Source organism: Microplitis demolitor, chromosome 5 (genome assembly GCF_026212275.2).
Source record: "Microplitis demolitor isolate Queensland-Clemson2020A chromosome 5, iyMicDemo2.1a, whole genome shotgun sequence".
In the NCBI taxonomy this organism is placed as follows: domain Eukaryota; kingdom Metazoa; phylum Arthropoda; class Insecta; order Hymenoptera; family Braconidae; genus Microplitis; species Microplitis demolitor.
In genome coordinates, this window is record NC_068549.1 from 8,903,100 (window position 1) to 8,926,254 (window position 23,155).

A 23,155-nucleotide genomic window follows, 5' to 3' on the forward strand; every position below is an offset into this window, starting at 1 on the left:
TTTCAAGAGAGCTGCCACTACTAAGCATGTAACAGACAACCGGTAAATTATATTTGTTATAACTAAAATAAATGAATAACAAAATAAGTCATGCATCATATATGATACATTAGGGTGCTTTATTTGAAACGAGTATTTTTTTTTTTTAGCGGACACAAGAAAATTTTGTTATTTATGTTGGGACAAAAATTTCCTGAAAATTTCAGCTCTTAATTTTAATTTTAAGTACTTCCCCCTCGAGCATCAAAGTTTTCCCATTTAAAAAGCATGTAAATCGAATAACTTTTCTATTAAATTACTATAAATGTATAAATTAGCCCGATTTTGAGCTATCGTCTTGAAACCAGTTTTTATTTATAGAGTAATTGTTATTTTTTAAAAGTGTATATAACGGTTTTGGTCTAACTCGATCCATGTTGATTATATCAGCTCCGAAAGTCAATTTTTCACTGTTTTTATTTATTTTTGTTAATAGTGAAGAAACGGCTCATCTTCCGAAAAATATGCAGAGGACCAATCTTTTAGGAAGTTTTGTCAACAAAATTGCTCATGGCACTTATATTGCTAAAGTGCACTGTTCATGAGATCCATGCATTTTAACATTTAACAGTAAAAAACATCTGTCTATCGGTTGACCCTGCGGGCCAGCTCCAAAACTTCCCGCTGTTTTCTAGCTCCTTGAGCTCGAAAACATTGTTGTGAATACATTTTCGAGCTCTTCGTGTATTAAGCACAAGTTGTTATATAAAAAATTTCATAATTTTTTATACATATAAGATGAAAAAATCATTGGCAAGAAGTGTCCATCTACTGGGGATTTGGACTTTTTCTTAAATTTTCCATTTTTGTAATCAACCACAACGTTTTACAAAGTTTTAATGATTTATTTCTAGTTACTTAAACATTTTTGCATAAAGATAATTAATTTTATTATAACTCATTCATGTTTTATTGCTTTATTTTGATTAAAAAACATAACCCGCTCGGCATGAATGTCAGAAAGGCATCTTTTTGATATCAAAAAGATGACATAATTTTTTAGATAACTTTATAATACCAATAAGATGTCTTTCTGACACTCATGCCGAGCGGGAAGAATCTGCTTCACCGTCCATCTATTGGTGCGTTTACCCTAAATGAAGAATTTTTTAAGCGCACAGATTAATATAACTTGATTTAAAACTTTTTTAAATTACATATGACAAACCTCTCTTTAACTCAGCAATCATCGATAATCGTATAACGAGGATCGGACGCAAACGCTGTCAAGTATGATAGTGGCCGAGTTTGAGTTCTAAAAATTTTGTTCCTCACGGTTCTGTCTTAGTCTTATAACGAGGTTGAACTGAACTTATTTCAATGACTGTGTTCTTTACACTGAGAAAATAAAATAATATTTTCCAAACAAGAATTTCTTGGTTCAAGAAATCCGTTCAAAATATTTATTTTATTATTATTAATTATCAATTTATTGAGAAAAGAGCATCAAATTAATTTTTGTTATTATGTGAATTTGATATTATATCATGACTAAACAAAAGAATAGCTTTACTTGAATTAATAGTATATTTCACCAGACTTGCACTTGAAAGTTAAATTTTTGCCTCTCTTTGTGGAAAGAATGGCACTTGCGCGAATTTTTATCGTTTGCTTCCTCATAAAAAAAAAGAAAGCCTTTTTTCCCTCTAAACAAGGCAAGAATTTGAACTTTCGGTGAAGGTATGGTGAAAAAAAATTTTCAATACTGGAAATTTATGGTGGAATTCAGCAAAGATACTGTCTGGAAAATCAGTCCGTCATAAGTGAAATAATTATTGAGTATTTTTTTTATACACTATTTCAAATACTGATTATTAAAAAAAAAATGCAATTCCATATAATGGATGTATCTGAATTATTTTTATTATAACTTTTGCCTTTAAAGTTTATTACTTTCCGACGCTTGTACGCGCGCGTGTGTGTGTGTGCGTGTTGACGAAGGCATTCTTAAAGATTTAAATATTATCATCAAACTATATTTAAATGAATCGAATTCATTTTGATCGATAGAAAAATACAGATATTCTTATCAAGCTTTTGATGTATTATTTATATAAGAAATTGGTACACACATGCATGTATCAACTAGGTGTCTAGGTACCCACCCGGGTGTGAATCCCTGGTAGGTAGGCATTGGCTGTTGTTGGATTGCAGAAGGATTCTGTGATGGTGCTGCCGTAACATAGACAGGTGGTGGCACACGCGAACGAACATGCGCATATTCTTGATAGAGAGGTTGTCCTAAATGTTGGGTACCACCAACTACCGGGACAGCAGCGGGACTTCGACCACTGCCACTACCACCTGGACTTAAATGAGCCGAATGTCCATGGTGGCCGTGGTTATGATTTGGATGTGTCGCAGAGGTTACGACCTGGTTCTGCCTAAAAAACTCAACATACAAAAAAGTTTTTCTGGTTATGCAATCTTGACATTCATAAAAAAAATCATTCATAGTGTTACAATATACATATACAGTCGAGTCTCGTTATGAGTCCGCTCGTTATGAGTCCGTAAACCAGGATTTCCACGGAAGACCTTCCCCCTCCACAACGTGAAAAAAAAATTAATTTCAGAGTCTCGATATGAGACCGTATATTCATGAAAAGAAATTAAGAGTTTATTTATCATATTAGTCCTATTATTTGTTTATAAGCAAGACACTGTATAGCTGTATTACTATAAGAAACATAACACTCAAGTCAAACGGACTCATAACGAGATACTGGAAACAATCATGTACACACTCACACGCTTAAAAAGTAGGGGAAGTTCAACTCACGACTGTCGCCTGCGCTGACAGAGTGGGGGTACACAAATTCTTAGAATTATATTCCCCTACACCCCTTTATGCGGGTTCATAACGAGACTCGACTGTATAAAATCATTTTCGCAACTCTTCATCAGATAGCACGTCTTTCATTGCTAAAATAGAAGACTAAAAAGAATAGGTATCGTTCAAACTGCTTATAGTTTCTTTATTAAACAAACATCGTACATTTTATTCTCTGCGACATTTCAGATATTGTACGTTTGATAGCTATGTTTATAACAATAGTATTTTTCAGGTGTTTAGATAAATAATTTCTATATTTTTTCTTATTTATCATTTCAAGTTAAATGAACTCTGAATAGTATTTTAAGGAAAATCTTTTCGAATTAAAGGGGACCACTAGTGTGAGATTTTGAAAAATCAATTTTCATTTTTGCATATTTCGATAATCTGTACCTTCAGAAATAACATACTACAATTTCTAGTGCATATCTCGAATACTTTTTTTGAGTTACGGCCATCTGAAAAGCAGCCGCTTATCGGTTCTCGAAAATACATTTTTCAAAATTGCTGCATCTATAACTCGAAGACAAATCATCTTATCGATTTGATTTAAATTGCAGTTTCTTTCATATATGTTTCTACGTACCATGAACCTCCCGTTTTTCGATCGAATCAAAAATGTAATTTTGGCAGGCCCAAGGGTCATGGTACAGGAAATATCTTCTAGTTTAATAAGCTTTTTGGTTTTCTTGATTTTATGCACTGTGAAAGTCGCTATCACTGCAGCAGTGGGGGGACTTTTTTTTTAGAGTTGGGAGACTGTAAATAACTCGCTGAATTTTGAATTTTTTGTTCCACAAATTTTATTTTATATTCATTATATATCTACAAATAGACGGCTGAGGCAGCCGTTCGGCACGCGCGTGGCTCGGGCGATCACCGAAGTTAAGTAGCATCGAGCATGATCACTACTTGGCTGGGTGACCGTTTAGCCACACGTCGGGTTCGAACGAAGGTCTCTGATCGCTAGGCGCGGGATGAAGATGCAGTGATCGGTAAAATGGGAATTTTATCGATCACTGGAGCTTCACCCAAACCGAACTGTACTGGCTAGGTTTTCTCTGTGGTTTCCCTAGCCACTGCACCTCCATTGCACAAAGGAGGTTGCAGGGCATCACCGTTATGATGCAGTATAGCATAAGCACAAGTCGGGCCACAGCCGCACAACGGAAGGCAGAGGAGGAGAACTAAAGCAGTTTGCGATATAAAGGCAAAAAGTGTAAAAGACCGTAATTGCGGCTATACACTAGAAAACAATTAAAATAAAAAAAAAAAATATATCCACAAATATATCCTTGAAACATTAAAACATTCCATGCAATAGTTTTTTTTTAAATTCCCAAAAATCATCGTTTTTTCAGGCGGTCACACTAGGATCCCCCTTAACGATTTAAATTTACTTGTGAACTTGATGAAAAGTACAAACTAAATACTATTTTATAGCATTAAATCCATTTCGGACTTACGGTCGTTATCGCTCCTGAAAGGGATCACTCTACTTTTTTGGGCGATTATAAAGTTGGGGAAAGTCGGTAACTGTTATATTACATAACTATAATCAAAACCTAATCATGAATGCTATTTTTTAACTTGATCATACTTCTTATCGATCAATCTCCCATATTCTTATTTTTACTATAAGTAAATAGTATATTCACCGAATTTAAAATATTTACCAGTTGTGTATTTATATCCAGTGAACAATTAGACTTAAATGTATTACTAACTCACCTATATTGATGAATGGGATTTGCCACCGTCCACTTTTGGTGATCTCTCGAATGCGCGGCTGGAGGCTGCACATACTCGTGTTTGTACTCTGTTCTTTTGCCCGGCCAAGAAACGCGTTTATCAGCACCAGTTGCATAAACTATATGCTGTTCTTGCAGATGTGGGTGTGCACTGCTGGTGGTTACGTACTGCAATAAGTAGTTATGCATATCATAGGCATCGTCCTAAAAAATATAATCCAAAAATAATTAAGAATAGATTATATGTTTTTAGATTGGTATTATTGACAGATTCTGAAATCTTTTATGAAAACATGCTTAAGTTTAACAACATTATATACCTGGAATGAAATTTTAAAATAAAACTTTGTAGAAATCAAAACAATCTTTATCGGTTACTTTTTATTTTCAATCTGAATTCTACTGTTCTCTAAAGATTTTAATCAGAGTTTTAAATCAAGTAGTAACGCGTAGTTAAGAGATGGAAAAATCCCGTTCTCTCTGAATAACATTCAATAGTTTTTGCATTAAATGAACAACATTTCAAGTTTTTTGGTCTACAGAGACTACATATGCATAGGTATGATAAAGCACGTAGACATTTATTTGAAGAAATTTTGAATAAATATTGATCAAAATAATATCAAAGTTGAGCATATAGATAAACTATAGTTTAGTAGGTAAGTTTCAATTTATATTTAGGACACGACATCACGGAGAACAAACGTAAAACGAATATGCAGTTACGACCCGTTTTTGGTTAGCACTAATGACTAGTCATAGAGTAGATATACGGCATTCCATGCCAAATTGGACAGTTTTAGATCTTACATTTTTTTATTTGTCTGAAAATTTTTCATCTTTTTCGAAACATCAAAAAAAATGTGGAGCATTTTTTCAAGTTTTTTTTTTCAAAACTAGATATGAAATTGAATTTTAAATAAAAAAAAAATTTTAATTATTTTTTTTTCGTATTTTCTGAAGTGAGTTAGACAATGTGCTAATTAAAACGTCGAAAATAGCGGGAAGATTTGAGGTTCGACCACAGGGTCAAATAATTTTTAGATTTTTTTAATTGACGTCGGGCTGATACGAGCAGATACAAGCACATGATACTGCTTGAAACTTTTATGGAGAATGACTCGTAAATTGTCTCTTATGGGAAATGACTCCGTACAACAATAAAGTTTTTTGTTCTTTAAGATGCCCCTTAGTAGAAAAATTACAAAAATTCGAGAAGGAATTTTATTTTTTAATTTTCCCGCTAGGAAAATTGGAAATTGTCAAAAAAAAAGGAAGTTATTGGTTCCGGTTCGATTTTTGAAAATCGAGTTTTCATTAGACTGTTTTAAATATTATTATCCGTAAATAATTCGTCTCAATCACATGACAAAGTTACTCTTTCCTGTACATTAACTATGCAATGAATGTATTACCTAAGCTCATGTCACTAAATACTTGCATATCATGGTATTCTGATAGTCAGAAATTTATTTATTGATATCAATAAATGCTTAGTAGTTTATTACGAAACATTTTATTAAATTCTACAGCTATATCAAAATTTGTTCTATTAATTATTCGAAAATTATAATAATAATTTCAAATAATGGAAAAAGTCAATTAGATATTAAATTGGTTAACTCATATTCGGTTTTGAATGTTTTTGTAATATAAATACTTTCATACCTGATAAGTTGGCGGTTCTTTACATGATGGCGCGTGACATGGATGAGGAGCTAGATACTCAACACCTGGCTCAGGTTTTGTCGCAACATTCATCATGTTACACTCAGATTGAACTTTCGCTAATAATCGTTTTTTTTGAGATTGTTGAGAATAACCAGAACTACAGAAAAATGAATCATTTCAATTGACTTGTAAATTATTAAATTTAAATAATGAAGCTGAAGCCAGCGGCCGCAATAAGTAGCGACCAGAAATTTTTGCCTGGCCGCTACTTATTACGGTCGCTAGCTTTATTTATATAATTTAAGGAAGATGAAATATTACAAACCTAACGTGATGTTGCAACTGTGGTTCGTGTTTGATGTGCTGTGTTGCTTGTTGAACTTGTGGAAGTTGTGGTAAATGAGCTTGTTGATGCAAGTAAGCATGTGCTCTGCCAGGACTTCCTTCGCCATCACTATCACCTACAGTTACGCAACTAATGACATTCTTACGCTGAGCTCTGGTTGGATTATGGGAGTTACTATGAGATTGAATAGCGGTTGAATGCATTGGTTGAGAATTTTGTACAATGCGCGAAGTCGATTGAGTACTGTAATAAGATAAATTTCGTTTTAGTAGATTTTTCATTCCAAAAATTTTTCGTTCCAAAAATAGTATTAGATTTCATAGCAAACCACTTGAATTAAAAAATCATTCAAGGAAACAAGTTGCGTATTGGATAAGAAATTTTAAATCATTCTTGATCGTCAAGTTCTTTTTTAGCACAACCTGGATACTTCTGTCTATAGGATTGAACGAGCTAAAGAAAGTATTGTTTCTGCTCTTTATTTCTAATTAAACAGTGGTTATAACTAGTAATCAACACAACACCACCTCCTGCTTATAGCCAACGACCATCAAACTTTCAAAAGTTCCTTTTACATATAATGAAACTCTGATTGGTTTCCTAAAAATCTGGATGGATATCGAGGAAATCATGTGGCAAGTTAAATTGTTCGATTTATTTCAACTTAAGCTTGCTAATAATATACTTAGTAAATTAATCTATTCAAGTTGAAAAAAAAAAAAAAAAAAAAAAAAAACGAAAATTAATCATTTTATTTTAAAATAAAAAATCGATGCTTTTCATATAGGTTTACTTGGCATTTTAATTATGATAATTATGACTCATCATAGAATTTTTGAAAGCTTGAGGAATAAGCTTTAAAGATCTATGCATAAACTTAAAAAATATTTAGTAGCTTACGAGTAATCGTAAACTTTTAATGAAAAAAATAAATTTGACATGTTACTAAGATGGAAGATTAAAATTAAAATTACAACCTCTTAGAGTTGAGCAAGAAAACCAGTCTATCGGGAAGATTTTTTTCTTGCCAATCACTAACTTTCCAGGGGGTGAGAGCGAAAAACAAAAAATAAAAATTTTTTCTGAACCACCTAAGTATACATATATTTATATACAGGCATAAACGATATTTTTTGTAGAAATTGATAGAATTTATTGGGAATGAGATTTCAAGAATTTTCGAGATTAATTAATTGAATAAATTTTTGGATCAATTGAACTGTTTAAGAGATTGTTATAGAACCTCACAGCAGCTCACAACACCAAGTTGGTCCTCTCAAAGGTCGACTTTAGGAAAAAAAAAATTTTTTCCTGCGGATTGACTTTAACCCTTAAATGCATAACTTTTTAATTTCATTTAAAAAATAATTATGTATAGTAAAAAGCATTTTACACATAAAAAAGAGTTTTATCCATAATTATACTGATGTAGATTTACATCACTATGCATTCAAGATTTAATAGAAATAATGGAATTAATTAAACTTACCACTTTCCAGTTGTTTCGTCTTCACTGTCACTGATAGTAATAACTGAAACGGCAGGTGATGGTGTGTCATGAATTGTGATAGTCTGCTGTTTAACAGCTGCAGTTTGCGATTGTTCATTGGTGTGAGTACTAAGATGTTTTCCACTGTGATGATGTGATTGTGTTGATTGTTGTTGCCACTGCCCAGTTGATGGTGAATATCTTCTTGAGCTACTAGGTGGTGTACTTTCCTTAACTCTTTTTTTTACTGGACTGAGCTGTTGAATTTCTTTTTTGTGTTCATGTCTGTGTTGAGATTGTTGAGGTACAGTAAGATGATGCTGATGATGTTTAGCTACACTACGTTTATTCCAAGTTTGTGATGGATGTTCCACTAAAGTGCTTGTATTATAAACTTCGGTCACAGGAAATACGGGCCGCTGATCCTTACCAACAAGAAGAATTGATTATATTAGATATTCTAAGTATCATATGATGAAAAGAGATCAAGATTTACACTACGACATTCTTTTTATTTTTCTTTATTTTGCCGGAATGAAAGTAGATTATATTGAAAAATGTACAAGATTGAATTACGTATTCATTTACCGTAAAAGGATTTTTTTTTCTTGTTGTACTAATGTTATGATTTTATGTGTCAAGTAGTAACACCTACCTCGTATCATTTCTACTGGGGAAATAACTATTGTTAGTAAAATCACGTTAGAATTAACATTCGTTTACTCTAGTATAATAATTAATTAATATAAGTATATATGATTAGACATAAACGTTTTTTAACGGGTTTACTTCTTATGACGTTCTATTTATCTGAATTTTTAGCATGCATGTTAAATGTTGGTTTGTTAATCATACAAAAGTAGTATACTTTTAGAATGTCTTTTTCGCAAAATTTTACTTACTATACTACTTCAGAGTAGCCTAAAAACTATAGATATGATTTAATATGAATATCCAAGTATATGATTTCCTATACTGTCCTGATTAGGTAATACGGAGTGTACGCGTGCCATTGAATAATTATTAAACAAGAGCAGAACATACTCATTGTTGTGTGTTTGAAGTGTACAAAATTTTTTAACTTTGTAAAAAATAGAATTCCAGAAAAGTATACAAATGTTAGAGTTACATGCGATTTTAAAATTTAATGAAAAGTATCTATAAATATTTGCCAGCGAAAAAATTTTATAATGGGCACAATAACGAGTTAATCAAGTTTTACCTGCAGTATCGCAGAACTATCTACTATCAGAGGTCTTCCCCAGTCACTAGTATCACTAAGAATTGGCTGTTGAATTGTTGCATGCTGAGGTGGTAATTGTTGCCATGATGGAACAATAGCTGTCATTTGTCGGCTTCCGGTAGGCCAAGATGTTTGCACTGCATTCTGCAATTAAAACGGAGAGTATTTATAGGCGTGTACGACTGTACTTGTATTTTTATTATTAATTTAATTCTAAATGTTTGAGTTTTTAGAAATTTTTTTTTCTATTTCAATTATATATTTAATATTTTGAATAATTAAAAACATTAAGTTAAGCAATGAAAAATAAAACAGTGATTACGTGTAATTAGTGTTTCAATTTAAATAAATTTATTTTAATCCACTCTTGTTATGTCTACACAGATTAAGATGGATGAGGTTGGATCTGTTTGGATATACTTAGATCCAATCGAATCGCACCAACATTTAAAGGTGACTGGCAAGGATTTCATAATAGGTACAACCAAAAGAATTAAATCAAGGTCATTTTGAAGTTCTCAAAACTGTACTTGAATTTCCTGTGTGACTATTAGTTTCCAAGTAATTAATTACTAAAGTAAAAATGAATTTTTTGGTATGAACGGCGATAACTCAGAGAAAAATCATCGTACAGATATTCCGAGCCTCTTAAATTAAACAAATTACTAGATTACTTACAGTTAGCAGCATTTGTCGTCCAGTTTCTACCATAGAAACAGGAACTGCAGCATATTGTTGCTGAGCTGCTGCAGTAGCTGCAGCGACTGCTTGTTGGGAAATAATCGATGGTTGGATTTGCAATGGTGCTTGTTGTGTTTGAGGTGGCTAATGTCATAAGAATAGTCTAATTAGAAAACATACACTAAAAGAAAAGTTTGAAGAAAAAGTTTAGAGTCTTTTTTACACTCCCTCACTTTGCATCCCCCTCTCTTATTTCCTACAAAAAAAAAGTAGGAGGTGTGCGTTTACTAGAGTGCATTCTGTAACTTAGATTCCAGGAATTTCAAGCCTCTCGTTGTCAAAGTTACAGAGCTTTCACTATACTTTTATTTTTATTAAAGTCATTTTTACCAATTTTATTGGGGTTACAAGTTATTTTAGTGGGAAATGTATTTCTATCCTGGCCACCGGACGGTACTTTATATCATTGAAAGTTTTTGATGGAAGATTATTAAATTTTTCCGACTTAGGCGATTATTTTAATCAAATGTAGAATTTGCAAATACCAGCTGAGTAATTGAAAAGTACTTGCACTTTGAAATATTTACATTAACGAAAATATTTATTTTTATAGCTTGTATTTTATATAACTCTTGAATAGAAAGACTTAGTTCATTTCTGTAACAAGTACGTTTAAACTAATGAAGTAAGTTTAAATTTATTACTTTTATTTTTTATTTAATAATCATTTTTACCGATTTTATTGGGATTTTAAGTTATTTTAGAAAGATATCTACTTCTATTTCGACTGCCGCATTGCATTTTTATTTTAATTTATTAATTCATCAAAGCTTCGATAAGCAATATTTTTTTATTTTATTAAATCAATTTTGGACGTTTCATAAGTATCAATCATTATTTTTTAAGAAAAGTTATATTTTTGTAATATTACTGAAAGTAATCAGTGATGTACATCAAAATGTTATAATTTAATAAGTAATATATCTAACCGCTATAACACAAAAAAGTTTAGGCTCAATGTAATTGTTTTTTTTTTTTGTTTCGTTTTTTTTTTTTTTTCAACATGACCATCGATCAGGTCTCTATCAGCGACAGTAAACACTGTCAGTGTTTTGCATTTGAGGTGCACAAAAATAATTATGAAATATGTAGATGATAGCAGACTAAATATATACCTGAGTTACAACAACATGCTTTGCTGGACTTGACATGGTCTGGTATCCGGGAGGTGGGCACAAAATTCCAGGTACAAGTTGATGTGGGAAATCGTGAACTCCACTTCGTCCATTATTAGATCCATTAGATGATCCACTATACTGGGTTGCCCTGCGACTATTGTTACTGTATATTTGATATAAATTATCATATCCAGTTTGGGCGCCTCTATGCTCCCGAACTAATCGCTGTACTTGATTTGTAAGCTGATTATTGAATGTGAGAGTAACTGCGCTACCATTTGTAGTTGGAACGAAATTCGCAACAAGAGAAGTAGGTGGTGGCTGAGGTGCAGATGGCGCTTGATGATGAGTTGGGCTTGTTGTAAAATCACCCGCTCTTCTGCAGACTTCCATCATTTGCACGGATGCTTTCACGTTATTACAGTGAGCGTAATCTACGAGGTGTGCTAAAGTGACAAATGCATGATTCAACGCCTCACCAGGTGTTATACGTCGTTCCTAGTTTGAACACAAATAAAGTTTTTTTTTTCTTTTAGTATTGATAAGTGTGCAAAGATTATAAAATTAGATTTATCATGAATTAGATATTACTACCTGGTCCATAGTTAACATCCTTTTTAAAAGATCAATAAATTCTCGTCTATCAGCCTTTTCCGCAAGCAACTGACCACCTTCCAAGTCTGTCGGTACGTTAACCTGGCCAATGTCGTCTAAACAGTTGAAAATATATTTTCTCGCCTCTTTTGATTTAATACCTGTCTCAGCTTCATGTTCTTCTGGGGTCTTGAGACGCCAAAATGGGTACGTGCTATCCATATCTCTGTAGAAAAATTTAGTGGTTTTACTCGCATTATTAAGCATGTGTTCTGTAGGTAAACCCTGAGTTTGGCTAATGTATCGAATTTGATCATATTCCGAGCTTCCAGGATAAAGAGGCCAACCAAGAAACAACTCAGCAACAACACAGCCAAGGGACCACATATCTATCGCTTCGCAAAAAGGAAGTCCAAGAATGATTTCTGGAGCGCGATAATATCGTGACTGCAGATAAGTATTGCATACAGCTTTTGAAACGTGAGAAGCAGACCCGAAATCAATTACTTTCACACGATAAGGTTGGCGTACTGGATCTACTAGCATAATATTCTCTGGTTTTAAATCCGCATGAATTAGTCCTAATTGCTAAAACGATTTTTTAATAGAAAAATTTAGAAATTGATTAAATAATTTTGATTTTTTGTTTTTTTTTTTATCGACTTACCTTAAGTTTGAGCAGTGCAGTAAGAACTTGTTGTAGAATAGGTCTTATGTACTTGAGTGGTAAAGGCGAAAATTTGTTTTGCTTAAGAAAATCGTAAAGATTTTGTTCCAACATCTCAAATACCAGACAGGTATGAGATTTATGTTGAAAACATTCATAAGCACGTACAAAATTAAATTCATCTGCATTTTCCTGACTCAATCGTGACAGAATTGAAACCTATATAAAAATATAAAAAGCATCAGTTATTAAATCCAAATAATTACAAGATCCCAAATTAATATTATTGATTTGAATGAATTTTATCATGTTTAGGCTCACACAATTGAAAAAAGTTTCTTCGGTTTTTAAGAAAGTTTTTTTTTTTTATAAAATCGTATTTCTCAAAAATCAGACTTAAATCAATAATTAGATGATCCTGTAATCAAAAAGATATAACACAACCGCGAAAAGTGACATAAGAACGTTCCGACGTCAATAATTTCAAAAGTTAAAGTTAGAATTAAATACTTGAATAAAAATCTCAGGTGTGATGAAATTTGAAATTGTTTTGAATTACCTCAATTTGTCCCTGGCGAGCATATGAAGGATGGTTTTTAAGTATTTTGATAGCAACAATTTCGTTGGTTCCTTTTTTCCAGCATTTTACGACCTGAAAAAACAATAAACATCAATAAACAGAATGGTAATCGTTTTTCGTCGTTCTTTCTCAGATTGATAGATCATCCGCAAACACTTGATTATTTTTCAATACACCACTCGAATTAGTATATTTCTCAACGTGATTATATTGTAGCTGAGCTAATCCAAATAAAATTTGGAAAATCCAAAAGTGCACTACTCATAATCCTCATTTATTATGAAATATTAAAATTAAAACATGAAAAATAATAATAATAAAATGGCGGGAAGCACGAGTAAATTTAAAATATATACAATTTTCTTTCATTAAAATTTGTTTTTTTTTTTTTTTTTGTTTTTTAATTATATTAGTATTTTTATTATAATTATAAGAAGACTTAATTAAAATATCTCGATTAATAACAAAAAAAATATATGTCAATAAAAAAAAAAAAAAAAAAAAAAAAAAAAAAAAAAAAAATTGAATTGAAAAAAAAAAATTCAGGCTTACCAATTAGCAATAAACAAAAAAAAAAAACAGTTGTACTAGGACTGTTATTTGCAAGCGCCTCTGGTGGAATAAATGTACGTATAATGTATAGATACACAGAAAAAAAGGAAATCTTGAACCAAGAAATAAAATGTCTTCGAAATTTTTTTCTTGAACCAAACCGAAATTTCTTACTTTACTGAAGTAAAAAATTATTTGGATCAAGAAATTATTTCCTTCGCGGAAGACATAATTTTCTTAGTCTGAAACATAAATTCTTTAAACCAAGAAAAAACTTTCTTGGTCCCAAAAAATTTTTTTTTAGTTCGAGAAGATTTTTTTTCAATTCAACAAATTTTTTTCTTGGCTAAAGATTGTTACGTTTTTGAGTCAAAAAAATGTCTTGAGCTAAAACGAAAAAGTTTTTAAACCATGAAAAATAATGTTTTAAACCAAGAACAAACTTTCTTGGACCAAGAAATTTTTTTTTTTGTTGCAAACAAAAAAATTTTTTCAGCCAAGAAATTAATTTCTTTAGTTGAGCAAATAAATTTATCGAGCTAAAAAAATTTCATTTCATTTTTAAATTTTTTATTGAACAATTTTTTTTTTGTTTAAATATTACAAACAATGCCGTGAACCAAATAAATACTTTCTCAGAAGCATTTATAAGGGATAGGCAAGTTTCGCAATAAGTTAAACGCATTGAGAAATAACAGGTATTGCTTAACGAAAGAATCGAACCTAGATCGATTCGGCGTCACGCGAGAGCTTTACCAACTAAGCCATCTCAGCCTTTGACAAGCTATCCCTGATTAAAAACTCCGATTGAAACTGATTGAAAACGTCCTATCAGATTTAATCGGAAATTTCTGATTGACATTCAATCAGTTTCAATCGGATTCAATCGGAAACTTCCGAATGATTCTGATTGACTTTCAATTAGTTTCAATCGGATTTAATCAGATATTTCCGGAAGGTTTCGATTGTAAATTAATCAAAAATTATCGATTCCCGGGAAAAAATAATTTTATATATTATTAAATGGTAAAAAATTAAAAAATCAAATATATTAACATCTACGTTGAATCTATATTAACAATTAGATTTCATGTCATGAAGTAATATAGGATATACTATATTACCACCAAAAATGGCACTTGTCACTCTGTCAAAGAACAGAGGAGTGCTCGTGTCAGAATTGCTTCCAAGTCTGGAATACAATACGTCTGAACTACGTTTCTTACCAGGGACACTTCACAAGTGGTAGGCGCTATCTAGTGGCGAGCACCGAACTACTCCCAATGCTATTACCTAGGACTGGTGAATTTCCTCTCCTCTACATATATCTTTTCTTCTAAGAAATTTTTCTCTTGGTTCAAGCAACTTTTTTTTTCTATTAGTTGGAGCATACGAAAATCCTTGCGTTAAACACCCCCACGAAAAAAATTTATTAAAAAAATATAAGTTAAAATACAAAAAATATATTTTAGAATTTATAAAAAATCAATCAGAAAACTATTTTTTTTAAGAGCTTGACATAGAAATGAAAATAACTAGAAAAAAAAAGCGAAATTTTAAAAAACTTTATTCATAATAATTTTTGAGAAATGAAATTACCTACAAAAAAGTTTTTATGAGATTTTCTGATGAATCTGATGGTTTCGCCGGAAAAGTAAGAAGATCTCAAAATTTTCTTTAAATTTGACTTTAAGCTCAAATAACTTTTGAACAGTTAGATTTATCAAAAAATGATGAGACTTTTGTTGTAGAGCATTCAATATCCTACAAAAATATCTATCGTGCATAATGATTAGTTGATTGGCTTGTAAGTTAGAAAATTCTAAAAAATAAAAAGCTTTTTTCCCGTGTTATTTAAATAGAAAATAGAAAAATTGATTGACGCAAACCGTAGTATTATTATTAAGAGTTTGGATTGGTATCGAAATTTTTATTTTTAGGTAGACTTTCATTTTTTGGATACCAAAAAAAAAAAAAAATTTTTTTTTTAACCAACTTAATATATATATAATTTTTTATTGATGTTTCCTTTTATTTTTGTGATAGTTTTAAACTCAATCAATACAGTTTTTTAAAAAAAGTTTTTATATAATCCTGAAAAATGCTTGTTTTAACTTTTTATAAAATTGATTAAATTGGAAAGACAGATAAAATTCTATACTCGGATATTTTAAAAATTGCTGAATTAATGATAAATGGAATTCATATCTGCCCAAATTTTAATAATTATCAATACTATCTGAATTGTTATTTTCCGATTGAATCCGATTGAAACTGATTGAAAATTGTCTGTCGAATTTAATCAGAAAATATTCGATAAATAAATTATTATTTTCTGATTGAATCTGATTAAAACTGATTGAAAATTTTCTATCGGATTTAATCGGATTCAATCGGAAAATAATCGATAGATAAATTATTATTTTCTAATTGAATCCGCTTCGTTTGAAACGAAATTTTTTTTTTCTAGCCGATACAAGAAAATTTTGTTGTTTATATTGAGAAAAAAATTCCCTGAAAATTTCAGCTCTTAAATTTAATTTAAAGTACTTTTTCTCGAGTATCAAATTTTTCCATTTAAAAAGTATATTAATTGAATAACATTTTTTTTAAATTGCTATAACTTAGCCAGATTTTAAGCTATCGTTTTGAAACCAGTTTTAATTTGCAGAGAATTTGTTGAATTTGAAAGTCTATAAAACAAATTGCTCTAACTCGATCTATGTCGATTCTATCTGCTCCGAAAGTCTATTTTTCACTTGTTTCATATAATTTTGTTAATAGTGAAAAAAAAAACGGCTCATCGTACGAAAAAGATGCATAGCACCCATCTTTTAGAAAATTTCGTCCTCTACAGAATTGTTTATTATACTTCCCTGCTAAAAAAATCCGAGAGATTCTTATAGCTGTATGTATAAGGCCCTATACTTAACCATACAGCACTTCTCATAGAACTCATTCATTCTCATAAAATCTCTATGGAAACGTATGAGAATCTATGAGATTTTCTAAACAGGGTGATATCGCTAAAGTGCACTGTTTATAAGATACAATCAGTAGAACATTCTACAGTAAAAAGGATTTATACTATATTAAGCTTACAATTTTTATACTGTCTAATGTTAAACTACTCGTATCTCATAGATAATACGCATACCCCTATTAAAAATAAACGAGGGCCGCCTCGTCTGTCATCTACCGTTAGCATTGATTCTAGCGACGCTAGCCTCAATTCAGTGCCTCGTTTCATTTTTACTAAGGACTTTAGCTATATCTAGCTCATCAGGAAGGTAGTTTAAAATCAAGTAGAACATTCTACACGGAGAAATAAAAAATTGATCAATCGGGATAAAATCGAGAAATAAATTATTATTTTCCGATTGAATCTAATTGAATTTTTCTCAATCAGTTTTAATCGGTTTCAATCGGAAAGTAGTTTTTAAAAAATTATTATTTTCCGATTAAATCTGATTGAAACTGATTGAGATATTTCAATCGGATTTAATCAGATTCAATCGGAAAATAATCGAAAATAAAAAATATTTTTTTTCGATTGAATCTGATTGAAATTCAATCGGAGGCCTCAAACGCTCCCGAACATTTCTGATTGAAAATTCGTTTCCGATTGAAACTGATAGAATTCTGATTGAGTTTCAATCAGATTCAATCGGATTCAATCGGAGTTTTTAATCGGGGTATATTTGTATGCAACCGAATAATTTTGAGGTTCAATAAAAAAAAAGTTATAATTTCAACCCTGACGTTGACTTTTATTTTTATCTACAAATTAAATACTGACTTTAGAGAGAAAAAAATTATTTTGATGCTTAATATTACATTGAAGCTCAATTTCTCTGTACATTGTCGTTATACGAATTTTTATTACAATAATAATTTTTTAAAAATTATTATTTTCTGATTGAATCTGATTGAATTTTTCTCAATCAGTTTCTATCAGATTCAATTCGAAAATAACTTTTTAAAAATTATTATTTTCTTATTGAATCTGATTGAAACTGATAGAGAAAAATCCAATCAGTTTCTATCAGATTCAATCGGAAAATAACTTTTTAAAAATTATTATTTCCTTATTGAATCTGATTGAAACTGATAGAGAAAAATCCAATCAGTTTCAATCAGATTCAATCAGAAAATAAGTTCTTAAAAATTATTATTTTCTTATTGAATCTGATTGAAACTGATTGGATTTTTCTCTATCAGTTTCAATCAGATTCAATCGGAAAATAATCGAAAATTAAAATTATTTTTTTCTAATTGAACCTGATTGAAACTGATAGAAAAAAATCCAATCAGTTTCAATCAGAAAATACTAAATATTTTTTTCTGATAGAATCTGATTGAAACTGATAGAAAGTCAATCAGGACGCTCGAACGCTCCCGAACATTTCTGATTGAAAATTCGTTTCTGATTGAAACTGATAGAATTCTGATTGAGTTTCAATCAGATTCAATCAGTTTCAATCAGAGTTTTTAATCAGGGATGTTTACTTTGCCCACATATACTGAGCCACACTGGCCTTATGGTCAGTCACATTTTTAAATCTTAAACACAGAATTAATATTACAAATATTATCGCCAATAATTTAGAAAAATGTTAGTTCCGACATTTTACCGAAATAGTGAACGGATCGTATGAATTGTTCATAAATGAATTTCAATATTAAAATAAAAAAGTTTAAAAAAAAAAAATTTAATTACAAAAAAAATTGAGAAATTATTCGATATTGTTTAATTACATTAATTAATTAATTTATTATAATAATATAATTTAGCTATTTAATTTTTAATTTCTTTAAAATAAAAGTGTGGACTCAAAATCCATTTGCTGTGCTAGTGTGAGAAAGAGAGAGAGTGGGAAGTATTCATTCCTTGGGGTGCGAAGGAGGGAGCACCTACGAGTGAATCCAAGAGAAAACTTTCTTGGCTTGAGACTCTAGTAATCTTGGTTTGAGATTTTTCGTGTGATTGGTCAGAGAAAGTACACTATACTCAAACCAAGAATTTAAATTTTTTAAACCAACTTCCTTTATTTTTAGTTCGAGTTCGTACCGTTTATTGTTTCAAAACATCATACTTCTTTAATTAAGTGTATAACTTTCTTGAACTAAATATTTTTATTTCTTGGTTTAAGTAAGTAACATATTTAGGTTAAGAAAAATGTTTATTATAATAAGAAAAGCAAGTTTTTAAAACAAGTAATTCTATTATTGGACCAAGTATGAAATATGTATTGGCTTAAGAATTTTTTTTCTTAATTTAAGATTTAAAATTCAAGAAATTATTTCACTTCGTTCAAGAAATTTTCGGTTTTCATTCCACCCGCTGAAAAATTTCTTAGTTGAAGAAAAATTTTCTCGAGTCAAGATTTTTTTTTTCTGTGTATATCACCATCCATGTTAATTTTACATATATATATATATAGTTATACAGCCTTTATTATTCTTTTATTATTTGTAATTAAACGACACTGAGTTATCGAGCCATTTGCAATAGGGAACCTACAAATCTTTCAAAGAATTTAAAAAAAAAAAATTGATTTAATTACTTGATTTTTTCGCAAGTTATCGTGTCTACGGTTTCATACTTGACGGACAGGAAATTTTTTTTTGTTATTTTGATGTTTTTTCCGTTTTTATTGAACTAAATACATTTTTGAAAAGTATGGAATTAATCTCCATTAAATTCTCTTCAAAATAGTATGCGACATATCTTAATTCCGTGAACTAACAAAGGTATAGTAATTGAAATAGTTGCCGAAGTGAGGCGAAAAAAATTTTTCGATCGTAAAGCACACTCTGATGCTTCGCATCATGAGTCGTGCAATATTAACAACTAGAAATAAACTTGGAATTGACTAATATTAAATCAAATTTTTAGCTTTTTACGTTTACTTTACTAGTAGACTAAGTAAAGGATGTCGAAAAAAAAAAAAATTCTTCATATATAAAAGACTTTTTCAGCCAGTGCATTTTAGATTTCTAGCTAACTCTCAAAATAATAAGCGATATTATTTTCATCAGGACTTTCAGAATAAACTATTTTATTGATTGCTGTTTGATTTTTTTTTCGCACCAGACATACTAGCCAATGCTTGATTTATTTTTTCAGCAGTTCAAATATTTTTTATTATACACAGTAATTTACAAATGAGGGATTTTTCTGTAAGTTTAGAACGGCTGTTTGTTGGGAACGTGCTTAATCGCACGATAACGTGACGACATTACTCACTTGTCCGAAGGTACCCCGTCCAAGAAATTCAAGGACTTCGTACTGATGAGTTGTAGAATACAAGACTTCATGCTGAACTAATTGATAGTCTCCATCACTTTGCGGATTACTAGTTCCATTACCACTAGCACCAACTTGTTTGCTGTGAGACGTCATGATATTTTGTTTATGTTGCTGCGTTGGCTGTGTTTGTTGTTGATGTGATTGGAAATGGGATGGTTGTTGCTGTTGTTGTTGTTGTTGTTGTTGTTGTTGTTGAGATTGACGTTGTGACACTACTGTACTACTCAGTTGATTTGTTGAGTTAGCAGGTTGAACTGCCAACACGTCATTACCCTCCCTTGACCAAGTTTTTCTCTGTGAAATAATTAACGTTATTGATATTGTCTGTTCAATTTTTGTTTGCACTCATAATTAGTAAGGATTGTTTATTAAAATAGAAATAGTAATCTAACAACTGTAGTTGTCCTCATGGTGGAAATTTCATAGATTTTAGGCAAAATAATCTATCAAAACTAGTCTAGTAAGTTCCAAAAATACCATTGATTCAAAAGTTTACTCATCCGCAGACTCAACAGTATTTTTTAAAGTTCTAATATCCAAATCAAATTAAGAATGGTACAATCGAGTACTAACGATTATTAATACATGTGATATATCGTTTTGTGGAATAAATCTATTTGATTTTAGGCCTTTTATGGGCTCACATACGTTTTCTGTCAAATAATAATCACAGGTTAATTGCCAGTTTTACTTCGACCAGCTTAATTAAACTTCGACCTTTTGCATTCAACTTGACGTTAAATTCTAGCTTCAAATTCCCATCGCCAAGTTCGCCATTAAGATTTGGGTATACCTCTAATACGAATATAACTGGAAAATCAGCAAGTAAACTTCACATGATGAAGTATATCGTGAAGATAGTCAATAGCCGAAAATTCATCTTTAAGTAGTAATTTCTTTGTTAGATATGATAATCGGAGACATACAAAGTTTTCAATGAATACTTTTTTAATAACCCGGGAAAAAATGATTTTGCCTAATTATATATAAGTATGTATGATTACATATAATTATACATCAATTTATGTATGATTATATAGAATCATATCTACCTCCATATATAATTATGCATGACGTTATATATAATTTGATCTGACCATGTCTGATCAATACATTATGTCTCGAACTATGTATAAAGCTATATATAATCAGATATAGGTACATACATAATTAGGTCTGATCAGATATGACTGATAAAAACTTATATGTAGTTACATATGTCTATGTACGATTAGATCTGATCAGATTTCATTGATATGAAACCTATAAATATTTAATTATGTATATAGGTCCTATATAAACATAAATATAGATATAAATATATATATATATATATATATATATATATATATATATATATATATATATATATTACATAATATGATAATTTTTTAATATTAATGTTATTAAATTTTTATTTTGTTTACTATCAATCAAACTTAAATCCCCAATACTTAAAAAATGTTTAAAGGTTTCGACAGCAATTTAAAAGTATAAATCGATATAGATTTATATACGAATATTTATAAGTTTATAAATAAATAGATTTGATTATATGTATCTAATGAATTCAATTGTAATTTATATACAAAACCAAATCCACTATTAGATGCATTATTTACGTAGGAGGTATCAATTTGATTATTTGAGTTAAGGAATGCCATAAGCTTCTATTAATTATAAGTGTGTAACAGAATAGAGGATCCAACTACCATCCAGCGATTACCAAAGTTAAGCAGCATCAACGTAGATCATCAATTGGATGGGTGACCCCTTAGTACAATAACAGTTAACCGATAGTAATTTTTTTTTCTTTTTCAATTTAAATTTAGCCGAAATTTATATTAATGAAGACAATTAATCCTAATTAAATTACTTAATTAATAATTTTCAGATATTTTCAATGAGCTTTAAAAAATGACTATATTCGTTCATGCATGATTTTATCTAATCATATATGATTATATATAATCAGATCTGGCCAATTTTCGGATCTGATCATATATAAGTGATTATATATAATTATGGATCATTAGGCAAAATCATTTTTTCCCGGGAAATAAACAATAACGGTGTGATTTCATAAAAATTATGTAGAAATATCCAAATTATAGATGAGAAAATTGGTATTAAAGGTTGATGAATCGCAGTTGTTCATTATTTTTTATTTAAATTGTAAGGTTTAAGTGACAATAGTTAAAGAAAAGAGACATGGTCATCTTACACCGAGGTAGCATACATATTTACACAAGTGTTTAAAAGCGTACTTGGCGCGTAACACGACCATATCTCTGAATGAATTATTATTAATGATTAATGATTGTTTAATTATAGGAATAATTATTCATGTTTAATATGCTGCTGGTTATAGGAGCTAAATGTCGTACATTTCGATTATGTACTACAGAAATTTGTTAAATATTTGCATTATCACGATTGAAATGATCAAGGTAAAAAATTACTTTTTGGCCACAGCGATGGTATGTATCTAAGAGCTTGATCGTAGATGCTCGCACCAAAGTCTGCTGATTCGGACTTTTTTGAAGTGCATTATTATGCAGTGCAACAAATGCAGCACTAGTACTATTCGCAGAATATCTTTGCAAAGTAGAACTATCTACTTGGTAGTCTCCGGTCGATTGAACCAATGCGTGCTGGATCGCTGGATGACTGACGTTGTAATCCAATTTACGCTTTTTGTTATGATGAGCAGTATTGTTATTACTGCTGCTGGTGTTGTTGTTTACGCTATTAATCTGTTGAGTTTGGATGAACATGTCACACACTCCCTGAAACAAATGAATACTTTTTTAAATTACCATTATATTTTTTCTATTTTTAATAATTCATGATACAAAACACCCTCAACAATAGTCAGTCTACTAATTTACTTATAATAGAAAAATTAATCCTATCACGGTGAGGTCATAAAAATCTGTTAAGTATAAAATTATTTTATAATATGATTCGCTTACAAATAATGAATCATTTATAAAAATTCTTTATTCTATAATTACAGATCTTAGATCAGAGGAATTCACTTTGAAAAGGTACAAAAAGCTTAAGTTTCATATAATTTCCCAAATTTTTCGAAATATTTTTCAATCATCACACTATTAAATTTCGAGTAACGGTGAAAATTTAATCGCTCTCTTTTCAACTTCTCGTTAAGAAAATTGAAAATTTCAAAAATCGAGTTTTCATCAAGTGTCTAC

General features: G+C 30.4%; 1 protein-coding gene across 7 annotated transcripts in view; it reads right to left on the minus strand.

The window, feature by feature from the left end:
• LOC103568399 (homeodomain-interacting protein kinase 2) overlaps positions 1 to 23,155 on the minus strand; it is a 35,855-nt gene that overhangs the window by 1,915 nt on the left and 10,785 nt on the right. The window contains exons 2-14 of one of the 7 annotated variants that reach the window (XM_014440081.2): positions 22,403 to 22,729; positions 19,878 to 20,234; positions 13,055 to 13,147; positions 12,496 to 12,714; positions 11,829 to 12,416; positions 11,232 to 11,732; positions 10,054 to 10,200; positions 9,355 to 9,519; positions 8,133 to 8,557; positions 6,623 to 6,886; positions 6,295 to 6,454; positions 4,607 to 4,830; positions 2,145 to 2,423 (exon numbers count right to left, since the gene is read on the minus strand). In XM_014440081.2, the coding sequence (XP_014295567.1) occupies positions 2,145 to 2,423; positions 4,607 to 4,830; positions 6,295 to 6,454; positions 6,623 to 6,886; positions 8,133 to 8,557; positions 9,355 to 9,519; positions 10,054 to 10,200; positions 11,232 to 11,732; positions 11,829 to 12,416; positions 12,496 to 12,714; positions 13,055 to 13,147; positions 19,878 to 20,234; positions 22,403 to 22,717 (3,737 nt within the window). In that variant the 5' untranslated portion in view covers positions 22,718 to 22,729. Of the gene's footprint in view, positions 1 to 2,111; positions 2,432 to 4,606; positions 4,831 to 6,294; positions 6,455 to 6,622; positions 6,887 to 8,132; positions 8,558 to 9,354; positions 9,520 to 10,053; positions 10,201 to 11,231; positions 11,733 to 11,825; positions 12,417 to 12,495; positions 12,715 to 13,054; positions 13,148 to 19,877; positions 20,235 to 22,402; positions 22,730 to 23,155 lie in introns of those variants that run through there. The other 6 variants (XM_014440080.2, XM_053739601.1, XM_053739603.1 and 3 more) reach the window with 6 other exon arrangements.